Below are 12,879 nucleotides of genomic sequence, written 5' to 3'. Positions count from 1 at the left end.
TATCAAGCCAGCTCAATGCTGACAAAGTGATCTCCCTTACAAGCCTTAACTCTTAGTTGTGAGAAGTCACAGAAGTTTCTCCAATGTGCCCTGCATTCCTGGGACCCTCCTGCCACAAGGAGTTCCCCTCTCCTCCACACAGCACTGTGGTGTGAGGGTTGTTGTGGGGTTTTCTTTGTGTCCTTCCTCAGGTCTTATTGTCCTGGCTGCCATCACTCCTGAGTCATCCTTGGACTCTGGCCATGAAACGAACTCCTCAGAGCTGACCGATGTCTCGGAGATGGTCTCTGCTATGAAGCAGCACCAGAACGCAGCCTACTTCCTCACCCAACACATCAACAAAGAAAACCTCCTGGCCAGGAAGGACTTGCCTTTCCGAATCCAGAGCTGTGCTGCCCAGGCTGTCCTCACCTCGCCCTACCCCCTGAGCCGCCAGGACCCGAGCCCTTCACTGAAGCCAGCCTTCTCTACCCAAAGTCCCAGCCTTACCAACTGCAAGAGCAAGCAGGAGCAGCAGCAGGGGGAGAGGAGCTGCACCTCGGCTGCCCAGCCAGGGCTGACCCCCCAGCCTAGTGAGCAGAGCAAGGGGGCTTCAGTGCCAAGCTCTGAGTGCAAAGGTGCAAGTCACACAAAAGCTGCCTTTGAGGTATCTCTGCATGCCACAGCAGCCCCGAGCAGGGAGCAGGCACAGGATCTACAAGAGAAGATGCCCAAAGAGGTGCAGCCGAGCTCCAAGCTCCTCCTGGATCAGAAAAGCAGTGTAACTCCAGCCATCGTTTCGGCTGCTCTGCAGCAGGTGACAAATGCAAAAGCCTCAGCTCCCCAAGTGGTATCAGCCTTAAAAGAAGACCAGAACATGAATGGTACCAGCAGCTGTGCACCAGCCAGCAGCAAGCCTTTGGCACTTAAAGGAGGTCCACAAACTGCAGAGACATTATGCAACTGTCAGCAGCAGCAGCAACTTTCTCCGCAGCAGCACTGTGAAGTTTCTCCAAGTCCTAAGGAAGCTCCTGGCAGTCAGGCTGAAGCTTTCCACCTCGCCTCAGCAGGCGAGGAAGTGATGTCCAGTAAGACTTTTGCCTCTAAAAGCTACCAGCAAAAAGTGAGTAGAGATGCTCCAGGAAAAGCTGCGAGTGGAGAGACAGGTCAGAAGGCAGGTGGGGAAGCCACAAGCCTCGTCTTGCAGAAACACACAGCTCCTTCAAACCAAGGACAGAAAACACAACAGGAAAGCTCGGCCAAAATCTTAAAAGCTGAGAGCAGCAATGTGCACTCTCCGTCACCTGGTAGCACTTTCAGGAGCACCAGTGAGGAAGCCAAAGGGTCAATCCAGCTGGTGCCCAGATCTGAGAGCCTGCAGATTAGCACTGTGCCTTCCAAAAAAGTAGAAAAAGTCCTGGAGGTAACCCAACAAGATGCTGATGTCCCAGCTAAACCCAAAGCCCCAAAAGCTCCCTTCAGGCTTAGGAACCTGTTCTCTGCAACGTTTCCCACCCGGCTGAAGAAGGAGACGGACGAGCGGCAGGCCCAGCTGCAGAAGGTGAAGCAGTATGAGCTGGAATTCCTTGAAGAGCTGCTCAAGCCAAAGAGCAAAGGTGACCTCCCACCACAGGAGTATCTGCACCCACCTGCCCCTGGGCGCTGCAGCTGCCAGCTGAGGAGCAGTCCTGTGCAAAAAGTCCCCGGGATGTCCAGGGAGCAAAGACGTAGCTGTGACTGCAAGCGGATTTGCAGGGGAATGAGGCCACCCCCCAACCAGCTGGTGGTCCCAGAACTGGAGAGGCGAGGCAGGGATAAAGTTGCAGATGACCAGAAGCAGGTAGAAGCCATCAGGCTGACAAGCATGAGCAGCCCTTCCAAAGGGAAACGGATACGATCTACAAGCTTAGAGTCCAGAGAGAACCGGTCGGATCCAGAGAACGGCATGTCCTGCTTGAATACGTGCACCTCCCGAGGGGAGTGCATGGGTGCACCCCACTACAGGAAGCTCTTGCGTCGCTACAGTGTCAGTGAAATAGATAAGACTGATAGGACATCCTTGTCCTCTGATGTCTACCAGAACATCTACACAGCCAAACAGAAAGGCCCCCAGAAAGAGCCTGAGCCCAGCATCCTCTGTCCTGTTCTGAAGAGCAAAATCCAGGAAGCCTCTGGAGTGGCTGACCCCTCCTACGTCCAGATAGCACAGGACAAAAAGAACCAGAAGAGTTCAGCAGTGTTCTCTGTCCAGGAGGAGATGTATCCAAGTCCTGCTGAGCTGCGGGATGAAGACATGGAGGATGAGAAGTGCTGCTCCATCCGGTACTGCTTCTACTACAGAAAATGTGATGTTGCCGATGATGGGAGCGAGAAGGATGAGCTGTCCTATTCCATCCCCATGCAGATCCTCCCGGGAATGAAGCTGGACAATCAGATGGTCCCAGTCATGAGCAGGACTCTTCAGGTCCTAGACGCAACAGCCTGCAGCAGTCCCAATGAGAGCCAGACCCAGGAAATAGATTTAAGGACCTCCAGTTTTGAGGGGAGCTTGGCAAAGATTAACACCCTCCGAGGCCATGCCTACAGCTTCCCCAACGGCTTTCTGCAGGTGCAGCTGGACACCAATGAGCTCCTGACCATCCTGAGGCAGTGCGTGCTGAGCCCCGAGGTCCGGGACTGCAAACCCTACATCTCCCAGCTGGCTGAGTACAAGCAGGAGCTGGCCCTCAAGTTCAAGGAGTTCCGGGCGTCCTGCCGCCGGGTGGCCGCCGTGGACAAGAGTCCCAGCCACATGCTCTCCGCCATCACGAGCAGCTTCCAGGTGCTAAGCAGCCTCATCGAGACCTTTGTGAGGCTGGTGTACGTCGTGCGCTCCGAGTCCCAGCGCCAAGAGCTGCTGAGCAAGGTGGAGGAGGTGGTGAGGAACTACACCTTCCTCCTGAAGGCTGCTGAGGAGTCCACAGCCAGAATGCTGAGCCACCAGCAGACCGTGGAGCAGCTCGCCCGCCAGTCAGCCACGGTCACCACCGTCATGAGCACTCTGACACGCTCCCTAAAGACGTTGATCAATAAGTAAAGCCAGCTGTGAAGACCAACGAGCCAGTGTGAGCCAGGCCGTGCTCTCAAATCTCACAGGTCTGGTGAGGATGTGATGCCTGCAGGCCCGGGGTTTGTGATAGCCAAGACACTCTGATCTCTGCAGGACGGATGGTTGTGTTGGTGATGGGTCTGAAGGGTGGATTTGTGCCCTGTGCAATCAGCTGGTCAAGGGGTTCAAGCAGCTTCTCTGCTTGTTGTCCCAGGCTGGCCTGTTGGTGACAGTTATTTGGGAAGTACAGGCACCCCATCTCCACACTAGTTTGGTTCCATGGGGTTCTGGGCCTCGCTGGTGCAAAGACCTTTGTCACAGTTTGTGGTGGGCCAGTGAGCTAACAGGAGCTGAGCTGAGATCTGGCTTCACTTGGGCAGTCTGGAGCCAAACCAGTGTCTTGCCACGTAAGCAACTCTTCTGCCTCCAGGATCTTCCTGGCCCACAAACACAACATAACTAGCAGCAGAAGGGATCTCTGGGGTGCAAGTTCCTCCTGCTGTGCTAGGGGCTTGGGAAGCAGTCCTCACCTGGGCAGGTTGCCATAATCCTGGGACAGAGCTAGGACACCCTACTGGGCTCTACTCTCATGGTTTAGGCCCCAGTGCTCTAGTCCTGATCACAGGCACTGCCTGTGCCAAAGGCAAACGCTTAATGCCTACAAGTGAGGAGGATCCAGGGAACTACAGGCCTGCCAGTCTGACCTCAGTGCCAAGAAGGTCATGGAGCAGATGATCTTGAGTGCCATCACATGGCACAGGCAGGACAAGGGGATCAGGCCCGGCCAGCACAGGGCAAAGGCAGGTGCTGCTTGACCAGCCTGGTCTCCTTCTGTGACACGGTGACTCAGTGGGTGAAGGAGAGGCTGTGGGTGTTGTCCACCTAGATTTTAGTAAAGCCTTTGACGCTGTGTTCTTCAGCATTCTCTTGGAGAAACTGGACGGAGGGAGGGGCCCCAGAGAGTGGTGGGGAATGGAGCTAAATGCAGCTGGGGCCATCACCAGTGGTGTCCCCCAGGGCTCAGTGCTGGGGCCTGTCCTGTTTAGTATCTTTCGAGAGCACCCTCAGTCAGTTTGGGTGGGAGTGTTGTGCTGGAGGGCAGGAGGGCTCTGCAGAGGGATCTGCACAGGCTGGGTCCCGGGGCTGAGGCCAATGGTGTGAGGGTCAGCCAGGTCCTGCCCTTGGGTCACAACAACCCACTGCAGCCCCAGGCTGGGGCAGAGGGAAAGTGCCTGGTGGGAAAGGCCCTGGGGGTGCTGGGCAACAGCAGCTGAACGTGAGCCAGGGGTGCCCAGGTGGGCAGGAGGCCAAGGGCACCTGGCCTGTCCCAGCCAGGGGGTGGCCAGCAGGACCAGGACAGTGACGTCCCCCTGACTGGGCACTGCGAGGCCACCCCCCAAATCCTGTGTCCAGCTCTGGGCCCCTCACAACAAGAAAGACACTGAGGGGCTGGAGCATGTCCAGAGAAGGGAACAGAGATGGGGAAGGGTCTGGGGCACAAGTCAGATGAGGAGCAGCTGAGGGGGCTCAGCCTGGAGAAAAGGAGGCTCAGGGGGGACCTTCTGGCTCTGCACAACTCCCTGGAAGGAGCAGCCAGGTGCAGATCAGTTTCTTCCCCCAGGTAGCAAATGACAGGATGAGAGGAAAGGGCTTCAGGTTATGCTGGGGAAGATTTAGATTGGATGTAGGAAAAATGTCCTCACTGATGGTAGTCAGGTTTTGGAACAGGCTGCCCAGGGAAGTGGTGGAGTCACCATGCCTGGAGGTGTTCAAAAGACATTTAGTTGTGGCATTTGGGGACATGGTTTAGTGGTGAGCTTGGCAATGCTGAAGGAATGGTTTGACTCAATAATCCTAGTGGTCTTTTCCAACCAAAACAATTCTGTGTTCCTCTTCTGGATGGCTGAATCCATGCTAGAGACCCTGCAAGGAACCCAGATTGACTGATCTTTGACCACTGCAAGCCAGAAGGTGGGCTAGCAGCTGAGGGGAGACCACTTTCACACCATTCTCCAGGGGTTAGGTTCATGCCCCCAAGGCTCAGCCCAAACCGTCTCCTATTTCTTTTCACTGTGACCATCAGAGAGGAGCCCTGGATCAGCCATGAGCCAGGCAGGGGCTGTCCTCCTTGCCAAGGTATTGGGGTTCTCTTTCTGTCTTCACCAGGCTGACTACCATAAGAAGCATTATTTAGTTGTGCGAGGTGGTTGTTTACTCATAGTTGGGGTTTTTTGATTGTTTTGGGAGATTTTGTTTTCCTATCTAGGTGAATGGTAAAATGATTCCTAGCTGTGCTCCTTTCCACCCCAAGGTTCCCCTCCTTCTCCTCCTCCCAGTCTGGTAATAGACATAATCAATGAGACAGCCTTAACTGGTGTTTCCCTGCAGCCACCTACCCTCCGAAACAGAGCAAGGAGAGAAATGCAAGGTCACACATGCACTGCCCCACCCAGTGCAGTTCACTTCCCGCTGGGATCCCGGTGCCTGTCCCTGTCACACCCCCTTGGCTGGTCAGGAGGTCACAGCACCGGCCTCACAGGGCTGAGGGCGCTTGTCCAACCCAGCCAGCTGGCCCCAGCCCTTGGGGATGATCTGGGATCTCTGTGCAGCGAGCAGTCGCTTCCCATCTCTATTGTTCCTGATAAATATGCACATTTGAAATGTCTTGTTCTTCCATAGGAGCTATGGAAATGCACAAATGTGCTTTTAACATGAGCATCCTTGGAGTGCAATAACCTCCCCTGGCCCGCGGCTGTCCCAGACTGGGGCAGTGGCTGTCAGCAAGGCACAGAGGATCCTGCTGTGGGGACAGCCTCCTGATTTCAAGAACCATGTAGCAAATATCCAGTGGAAGAGCCAATTGGGACTTCAGTCCATGGTGGGCAAGGCCTGTTACAGTGCTGAAGGCTGACAGGGAGACGTGTTTTCCTTTTCCCTGGGAATTACCTAGTATGAAACTCTGAGTTTCTTCAAAGCTCCCCGTTATGCCTATATCATTCCTCCATAAATCTCTCAGTCTAATACAGAGGAAAATTTTTTTATTGTCTGTATATAGTATATATAAATAAAATATATATATATAAGTTATATCTATACACAAATTTATGTCTTGTTTTACAAACAAGAAAGATTAAATATATTAATCTTAATATCCAAACTAGCATCTGTGTCTTTTTTTAACAACTTGGTAGAAATGTGGCTATTCTTAGATGTGCAAGACAGTGTTTGTAAGCAAAACCTATTTTTGTTGCTGTAGATATGCAGGGTTCACAGACAGGTTTTGAAATTAACTGTTTGACTTGCCAAGGTCACTTTTGGTTTTTTAATGGCTGTTTTGGTTTAATTCTCCCCTAGAAGGGGAAGGCAGCAGCAGTCACCCCTCCAGCGCTGGGCACTGTGGCTGTGCTGGGACATCCTCCTGCCCTAAAGCTGGGGAGAAAGGGGTGATTTAACAAACCCCTGCCTGATCCCTTTCAGGTGAGCACCCACAGACCAGCTCCTGCCTGTGTTTTCACCCAAGCCTTTCCCTGGCCTGGGAAGAGGTGACAGTGTGGACCTGCCATCAGTGGCCTGATGGCTCTGCTGCCCTGTGGGACTGCTCTGGTGTGTCTGCAGGGCAAAGCCCAGCAAAGCAGAATGGCAGACCTGGGGAGGATTCTGAGCCAGGCAAACAATTTCCTAGCCACAAATGATATCCCTACGTGTTTTGATGTACACGTTTTTGCCTGGCACCATGAACTGCTCTCTGTTTATCAGGGAAGAAGGCGTTGATGTGTGTTCCCTCTATACACCCCAAAGCCTCCAGGAATTATAAAAGCCAAGTCTAATAAGGATCCAACACAAAAACAAACCCTAAAGGAACTGGGTCATTCTCTGTACGGGGGTTGGATGTGTTGTCTAAAGCAAAGGCAGCAGCACTTGGGACTCACACACGTTCTCCGTGCCTCCAGGCTCGTTATTTTAATCTGCATCACACCATTTCCCATGCTGAACTAACGCTGACACTGAATGGGACAAAACCCACCTATTTATAAAGCTGGATATGGATCAAAAACACAGAAAAGCCAAGAGGTTTTCTAACAACCCCCAGAGCCTGAAAATGTTACTGACAGCCGGCAGTTTAATCCGTGATTTCAGACTCGGTGCTTAGTACCATCTAGAGGGCAAGAAGCACACCGTCAGAATGTTGTTATTTGTACAGGGATATTATCCAGGAGCAGCCAAACGTCCCTGTGTGAGCGGAGCAGCTGGACTGGTACATACTCCAGAGGATGATGTTGCTGTACTCGTCTCTTAGGTGAGGTCCCTGCACTTGCTGGGGACTTGTAAATACTCTCAGAGGAAATGATCCAGGTAAAACGTTCTTGTTAATGGCCCTGAATCACAGCTATTTAAAAAAAAATGCTTCTCAGTAACACAGCACAGAGAGTTAAAAGTGGGTTTTCCCGTGAAATTTAGTTCCCATTTTACTGCCTGTTTAGTTTATCTCCCTGCAGGCTGCTTGGTTCACATTTAGCACCAACAGTTCTTCACCTCAAAGCCACTGTGCCCCAGGAAGTCAAAGCAAGTTAAAATACTGCGTGATAAATCAATTTTTCTGCATTGGGGGGGCACAAGGAGCTAGGGGGACACAGCCAGGACAGCTGACCCCAGCTGACCACAGGGATATCCCAAACCATATGGCATCACCCTCAGCACATAAAGCTGGGGGAGAAGGAGGAAGGGAAGACATTCTGAATTTGTCACTGTTACATGTCATGGAGTCCTGCCTTCCTGGGACACCTGCCTGCCATGGGAAGCAGTGGATAATTTCCCTGTTTAGCTTTGCTTGCTTGTGCAGCTTTTGCTTTATCTGCTCCGTTGTGTGGTGCTGCTTTGCCAGCTGAGGTTACACCTCACTACCTGGCTGTCAGGGGTTAAAATGTCAAAGGCAGCGGCTGGAAAATCAGCAGGCCTCAAGCAGCAGTCCCAAGGTAGGTTTTGTGTCTCCGTGGACTTTGCTGGTCATTGTCAGCTGGAGACAACAACTGGGCACCATGGTGGAGAGCACTTTGAACTCTAATCCCCATGGCGGAGCAGTCACATTCTCCTGTCGGGATTTCCATCCTCTCCAAGGTCTTGGCAACACTACACAGGACTTGCAGGAGCCCCAGATACAACAGCAGAGCGAGCTGAATAGCTGGGACCCACTGCTGCTTTCATCATGCCCAAGGGGGCTGACAGGCAAATGGAAGTGAGTAATGTCTAAATTTTATCCTCATTTAAAGCACAGCGTCTGGATTCCTGTGTGAAACATCCCAACAAATTCCTCACGTGGGCAGTCACAGTGGGGCTGGGCAGGACACCTATGGCTTTCTGCGGACATGGGAGAAAACTGCCGGGGAACACAGCCATCTCAGCCTATTTACAGCACCCAAACATAACATACACAAAAACAGTCTGTGCACTTGATAGGAAAATTTTCCAAAGGTTTTTTTTTTTTATGTAATTCCATGTCAGGGCACGAGCAGACACCTCATCCCACTGCAGCTGCTGCACAACCTCTCAGGCCAGCTGAGATGGTGCCCCTTGCTGTCACCTGTCCCCCACATACAGAATGGATGGAGGGGGTTTTCTGCAGCTGGACTATTAAAGTTATTAAAAAGCAAACACACCGTGCCCAAAGTGGCAGAAATTCCAGTGCTGCCCCTCTAAGGTTTGTTGCCCTTGTCAAGGGCTGGTGAGAAGATGAAAGGGCTGGGAACATGCACTAGGTCAGGACACTTCAAAATGCTTTACTAAATCCCACTTTCGAAAAGCACCTTGGAAATATTCCTAAATCTAATGAATATTCACTTCTTCCTAATGCAAGACGGCTCATTCCTCATACTTCTACCTGGAACACAAAGGGAACCAGTCAGGATTTAAAAACAACAACAACAACAAAATCTAGGTCTGTATTGGTTCCAGTAGAGACTTGACAATATCATTTATTTCCCATAATTTTCAACTTTTCCTGACAAATGGCGCGCTTTTCCCTGGTGGTGTGCTCCAGCGATGTCCTGTGTAACTCTGATGATATTTACAGTGCTAAGGGTGAGCACCATTCCTAAACTTTCTCCCTCTCCGCTCCTTCTGCCCTCATGTCAATTCTCACCCCTTTTTGGCATCAGCTTTCAGCCTCCCTCCCCTTTTCAGCCTCTACTTTTCAGCCTTCTAATCTTTCTGGCATTTTTTTTTCTCAGCCTCTACTTTCCTATCCATCCTCCCACCCTGACTCTACCTTTACTTTTTTTTGACCTCCAGTTTTTTCCCTGCTCCTACTTTGAGCCACCAAGGCAAAAAGGCAGAGCCCGGCGTTATTTCCATCAAGTGCCATTCATTAACAGAACCGGCGGTGAGGCAGTGAAGTCACAAGGTATAACAAAAATAACAACCCTCAGCTACAGGCTTTTTGCATGAAAATGTGCTCTTGATTAGTGGCTGGTGGTAATTGAGTGGCAATTGTACGCAGGAAAGTGCCAAGAGGGGGACCAGGGCTACTTGTCTTGATTGACGTCGCCGTGAAATTTGATGCTGTTAATGTGCTGCTTAAAACTTCCTGGAAAAATCATTCTCAGCTTGTGACACACGAAGGTATTTCTGATTAATAGCACCTCCTTAGAATCAAGTACGTAAAAAAGATTTTTTTTTTTTTTGTCTGTGTGTTCTCAGGTTCTCCTTAGTTGGATAGTAATTTGATTCACAATTTACAGAACTTGATGGAACACAGCACCTCAGGCTATGAGCTTGTCCTTTCTGCTTGTCCAGGCCGGCTTGTGCTTGTCCGTACTGTAAACCACAGGAAAATTAAATAAAATCCTTTAGACTGAAAGTAAATAATTCAATTTATTGAATTTCGCTTTTAGAATGAAGCCAGCTGCAATGAGGTGCTTTAATTCTGAATAAGGGCATCCACACAAGAACTGAGACACTCCAATGCACTTTCACGATCTGTGATCATTTCCCTGAGCATCCTCTGACAGAAAACCTGACTCCCAAGCCAGTGCGAGTTTGTTTTTCAAAGGACGCGACCACACGGTCTCTCCTTTCATCCCAAGAACCAGATAAACCTCTCACTCTTCAAAGCTTCTCCTTGTCCCTGCATGGCAAAGCAAAATGTAGACAAGCTGTGGCTGAGGAACCTCCTGAGCGAGTTTTTGGCTTTGTTTAACTTAGACTTCGGTGCATTAAGAGCTTCTCCTTAAGCAAATCCCAGAGGTTATCCCGTTCCAAGAGCTTTGTGAGTCGTTAGTGGAGGTGGACTTTTGTCCTCAGGAACAAAGCGCTGGCTAATCCACAAAGGCACGGTGGAGGGAAATACCGAGGGAAGAAGGTGGGTGTGAAAACACACCTGGCCGCCAGCTCAGAAAGAGAGAAAAAATAAATCTTTGATTTTACCCATAACAAGTTACCAGTTCCTGGTTTCAGGAATAGTGATTTAATTTTTTTTTTTATTTTTTTAAATTTTTTTTTTGGTCAGATTTTTCTCTCCTCCAAATCGCATCTCCGTGATGCTGTGAGGAACCTGATAGGAAAGCTACTTCCAAAGTCCTGTGTAGCGAAGCCCAAGCAGGGCTCATCAATGAGAGGCATAATTTGCATGTTTAATTACACCCTCTGTTGCCTTCAGCCGCAGGTTCCCAGCGCCTGGTTGACAAACAAACTGAGAGTAGCCTGGGATGTTGAGGCACAGAAAACTCTGGTTCCTTATTCAGGAACAGGAGAGAAAAAATGGAATTTAAAACAAGAGTGAAGCAAATACTTCAAGGTGTGCCCCAGACCAAAGGCCAGGAGTCAGCAGCGAGTGGCTGCAGTGATGTGGATTTGGGGCAAGAATCTGTCTGCTGGAAATTTGGGAAGTATCCACAAATCCCATCACCTGAACCATCAAGTAGCTACTGACCAGTGTAATTTTCTTCACTGCTAAGATTAATTTTGTTTGTTAAGATGATTGTTTGTTAAGATGAGTGGTGATTAGCAACAAATTAGAAGCAAAAGGCTATGTTTTTCCTTTCCCTGGATTTGTTGTCTGTCACAGCATCTCAAAACTGACACAGCTACACCAAAAAAACAATCAAAATTACCAATATTAATATTCCAGTTGCATCAGTGGAAAGCATGGGAATCGATATCTATTTTAATGCAGATGAATTCCAGATTTAATGACACTGTAAAAAGTGTTATAGAAAACCTCCTCAAAATACGGCTTTGTAGTCATTAATTTATGGGTCTTTGGGGATAATGGCAGCAGCATTTCGGACCAAGAGAGTTTTAAGAAAATAAAGAAAACATGGCCAGTCCCCCTTGACTGTGGATGATTTCTTGTAGTTGAATTCTCAAGGACTCGAAGCAAATAAATGTCAAATTCACTGCAGAAGTTTATTGTCTCTCAGAAATTCAGGTAACAAGAGCAGGAATTACGCAATTGCTTGAAAATTCTGAAGAAGCTGTCTGTGGCTTTTTTTCTTTTTTTTTTAGGTATATTTATATATGTGTGTCAATCTTCCTCCTTCACTTTGTGTAGAAAATAACAAAATAATGAGCACAGACAGGGAGTGAAGAGTCACTGGCTTGGTGTCATGATTACCCTGGACTTGCTGGTTGTTGTATGTCTGACAGAAATGTGAGAAATTATCAATTCCTGCATTTTCTGTGATGAACCACAGGACCTTTTATTTTGAAGGGGTTTATAATAACATATTACAAGCTAAAATTTGAGTGTCATTACCTTCGAAGTAGCGAATGGTAATTTGAAATAATCAAGTCTTAGAAAAAGGACAGCACTGTATTGCCCTAGTAACAATCAGAGACTTGCTCAGAAATTTAGAAGGAGAATAAATCACTATAAAAATCACATTGCTGGGATTCTTGGGGGTTGTCCTGTGCAGGGACCTTGTGGTTCACTCCCAACCCAGGATATTCTATGATTCAATGATACCCAGGTTTAAAGGTTAACAATCCAGGTTTAAAGTTTAAAAACCCTTAAGCACAACGTTTAATTTCGCTAAAGACGAACTAATGTGCATAACGCAGTCACACACGAACTGGATAATTCACAGAATACTGATTTGCTATTAGTCTATAGTTAGGTACATATATAATTTTATGTAAAATAGATAATACACACATATATATTTATCTGTATATATGTATATATATGTAATTTGGTATGGAATTGGGTACAAAATCCCGACTATAAACGTAAAAATCCCCTCAGGAATTAACCAGAATGTTAAAGCAACCGCCACGCGGGTTGCAGCCCTGATCCGAAACCAAAACAACCCTCGAGAGGCAAGGCCGGCACTCCGGTCCCGGGGCACGGCGGCGCCGCCGCGGGCCCGCTGTCGCCCGGTGTCACCCGGTGTCACCCGGTACCGCCTCACGCGCGGCCCGCGGGGTGACGCCAGCTCCGCGCAGCGCCGCGCAGGGCGGCGGGGGACGGACGCACGGGCGCGGGCACGCCGGCATGCTGAGGTAACGGACGCCGCGGAGCCGCGGGGCGCCGCGGGCGGTGGGTCCGGCGGGGAGAGGCGGGTGCGGAGCGGGGGCGCGGCGCCGTGAGGCGGCGGCGGGGCCGTCGCCCACCGCCTTCCCCTCAGCGCGGTGGGCGCCATCATGGCCGCCGGGGGGCGGCTGCACCCGCCGCGGCCACGTGGGGCAGGGCCGGCCGCGCGCTCCGGCCGCCGCCGCTCTGGCCAATCGCAGCCCAGACTGCCACACAGCGACCAATCGCAGGCCGCCTACTGCCCTAGGCCCCGCCCCCCGGGAGGCCGCGCTCACATCCCCTCGCC

General features: G+C 50.3%; 2 protein-coding genes across 4 annotated transcripts in view; both read left to right on the top strand.

Annotated features, from left to right (window-relative positions):
* FRMPD3 (FERM and PDZ domain containing 3) overlaps window positions 1-6,217 on the top strand; it is a 30,106-nt gene extending 23,889 nt beyond the window's left edge. For all 3 annotated transcript variants that reach the window (XM_066202543.1, XM_066202542.1, XM_066202541.1), the window contains one exon: window positions 192-6,217. In XM_066202543.1, the coding sequence (XP_066058640.1) occupies window positions 192-3,055 (2,864 nt within the window). In that variant the 3' untranslated portion in view covers window positions 3,056-6,217. The remainder of the gene's footprint in view (window positions 1-191) is intronic.
* A 6,286-nt stretch (window positions 6,218-12,503) lies between these two features.
* The window catches only part of PRPS1 (phosphoribosyl pyrophosphate synthetase 1), a 13,174-nt gene continuing 12,798 nt past the window's right edge, over window positions 12,504-12,879 (top strand). The window contains exon 1 of the mRNA XM_066202461.1: window positions 12,504-12,562. Within this exon, the coding sequence (XP_066058558.1) occupies window positions 12,555-12,562 (8 nt within the window). The 5' untranslated portion in view covers window positions 12,504-12,554. The remainder of the gene's footprint in view (window positions 12,563-12,879) is intronic.

This window comes from Chamaea fasciata, unplaced genomic scaffold (genome assembly GCF_029207755.1).
Source record: "Chamaea fasciata isolate MVZ Bird 193981 ecotype frontalis unplaced genomic scaffold, bChaFas1.0.hap1 SCAF_22, whole genome shotgun sequence".
In the NCBI taxonomy this organism is placed as follows: Eukaryota; Metazoa; Chordata; class Aves; order Passeriformes; family Sylviidae; genus Chamaea; species Chamaea fasciata.
This window is presented reverse-complemented; position numbering and strand designations above follow the sequence as displayed.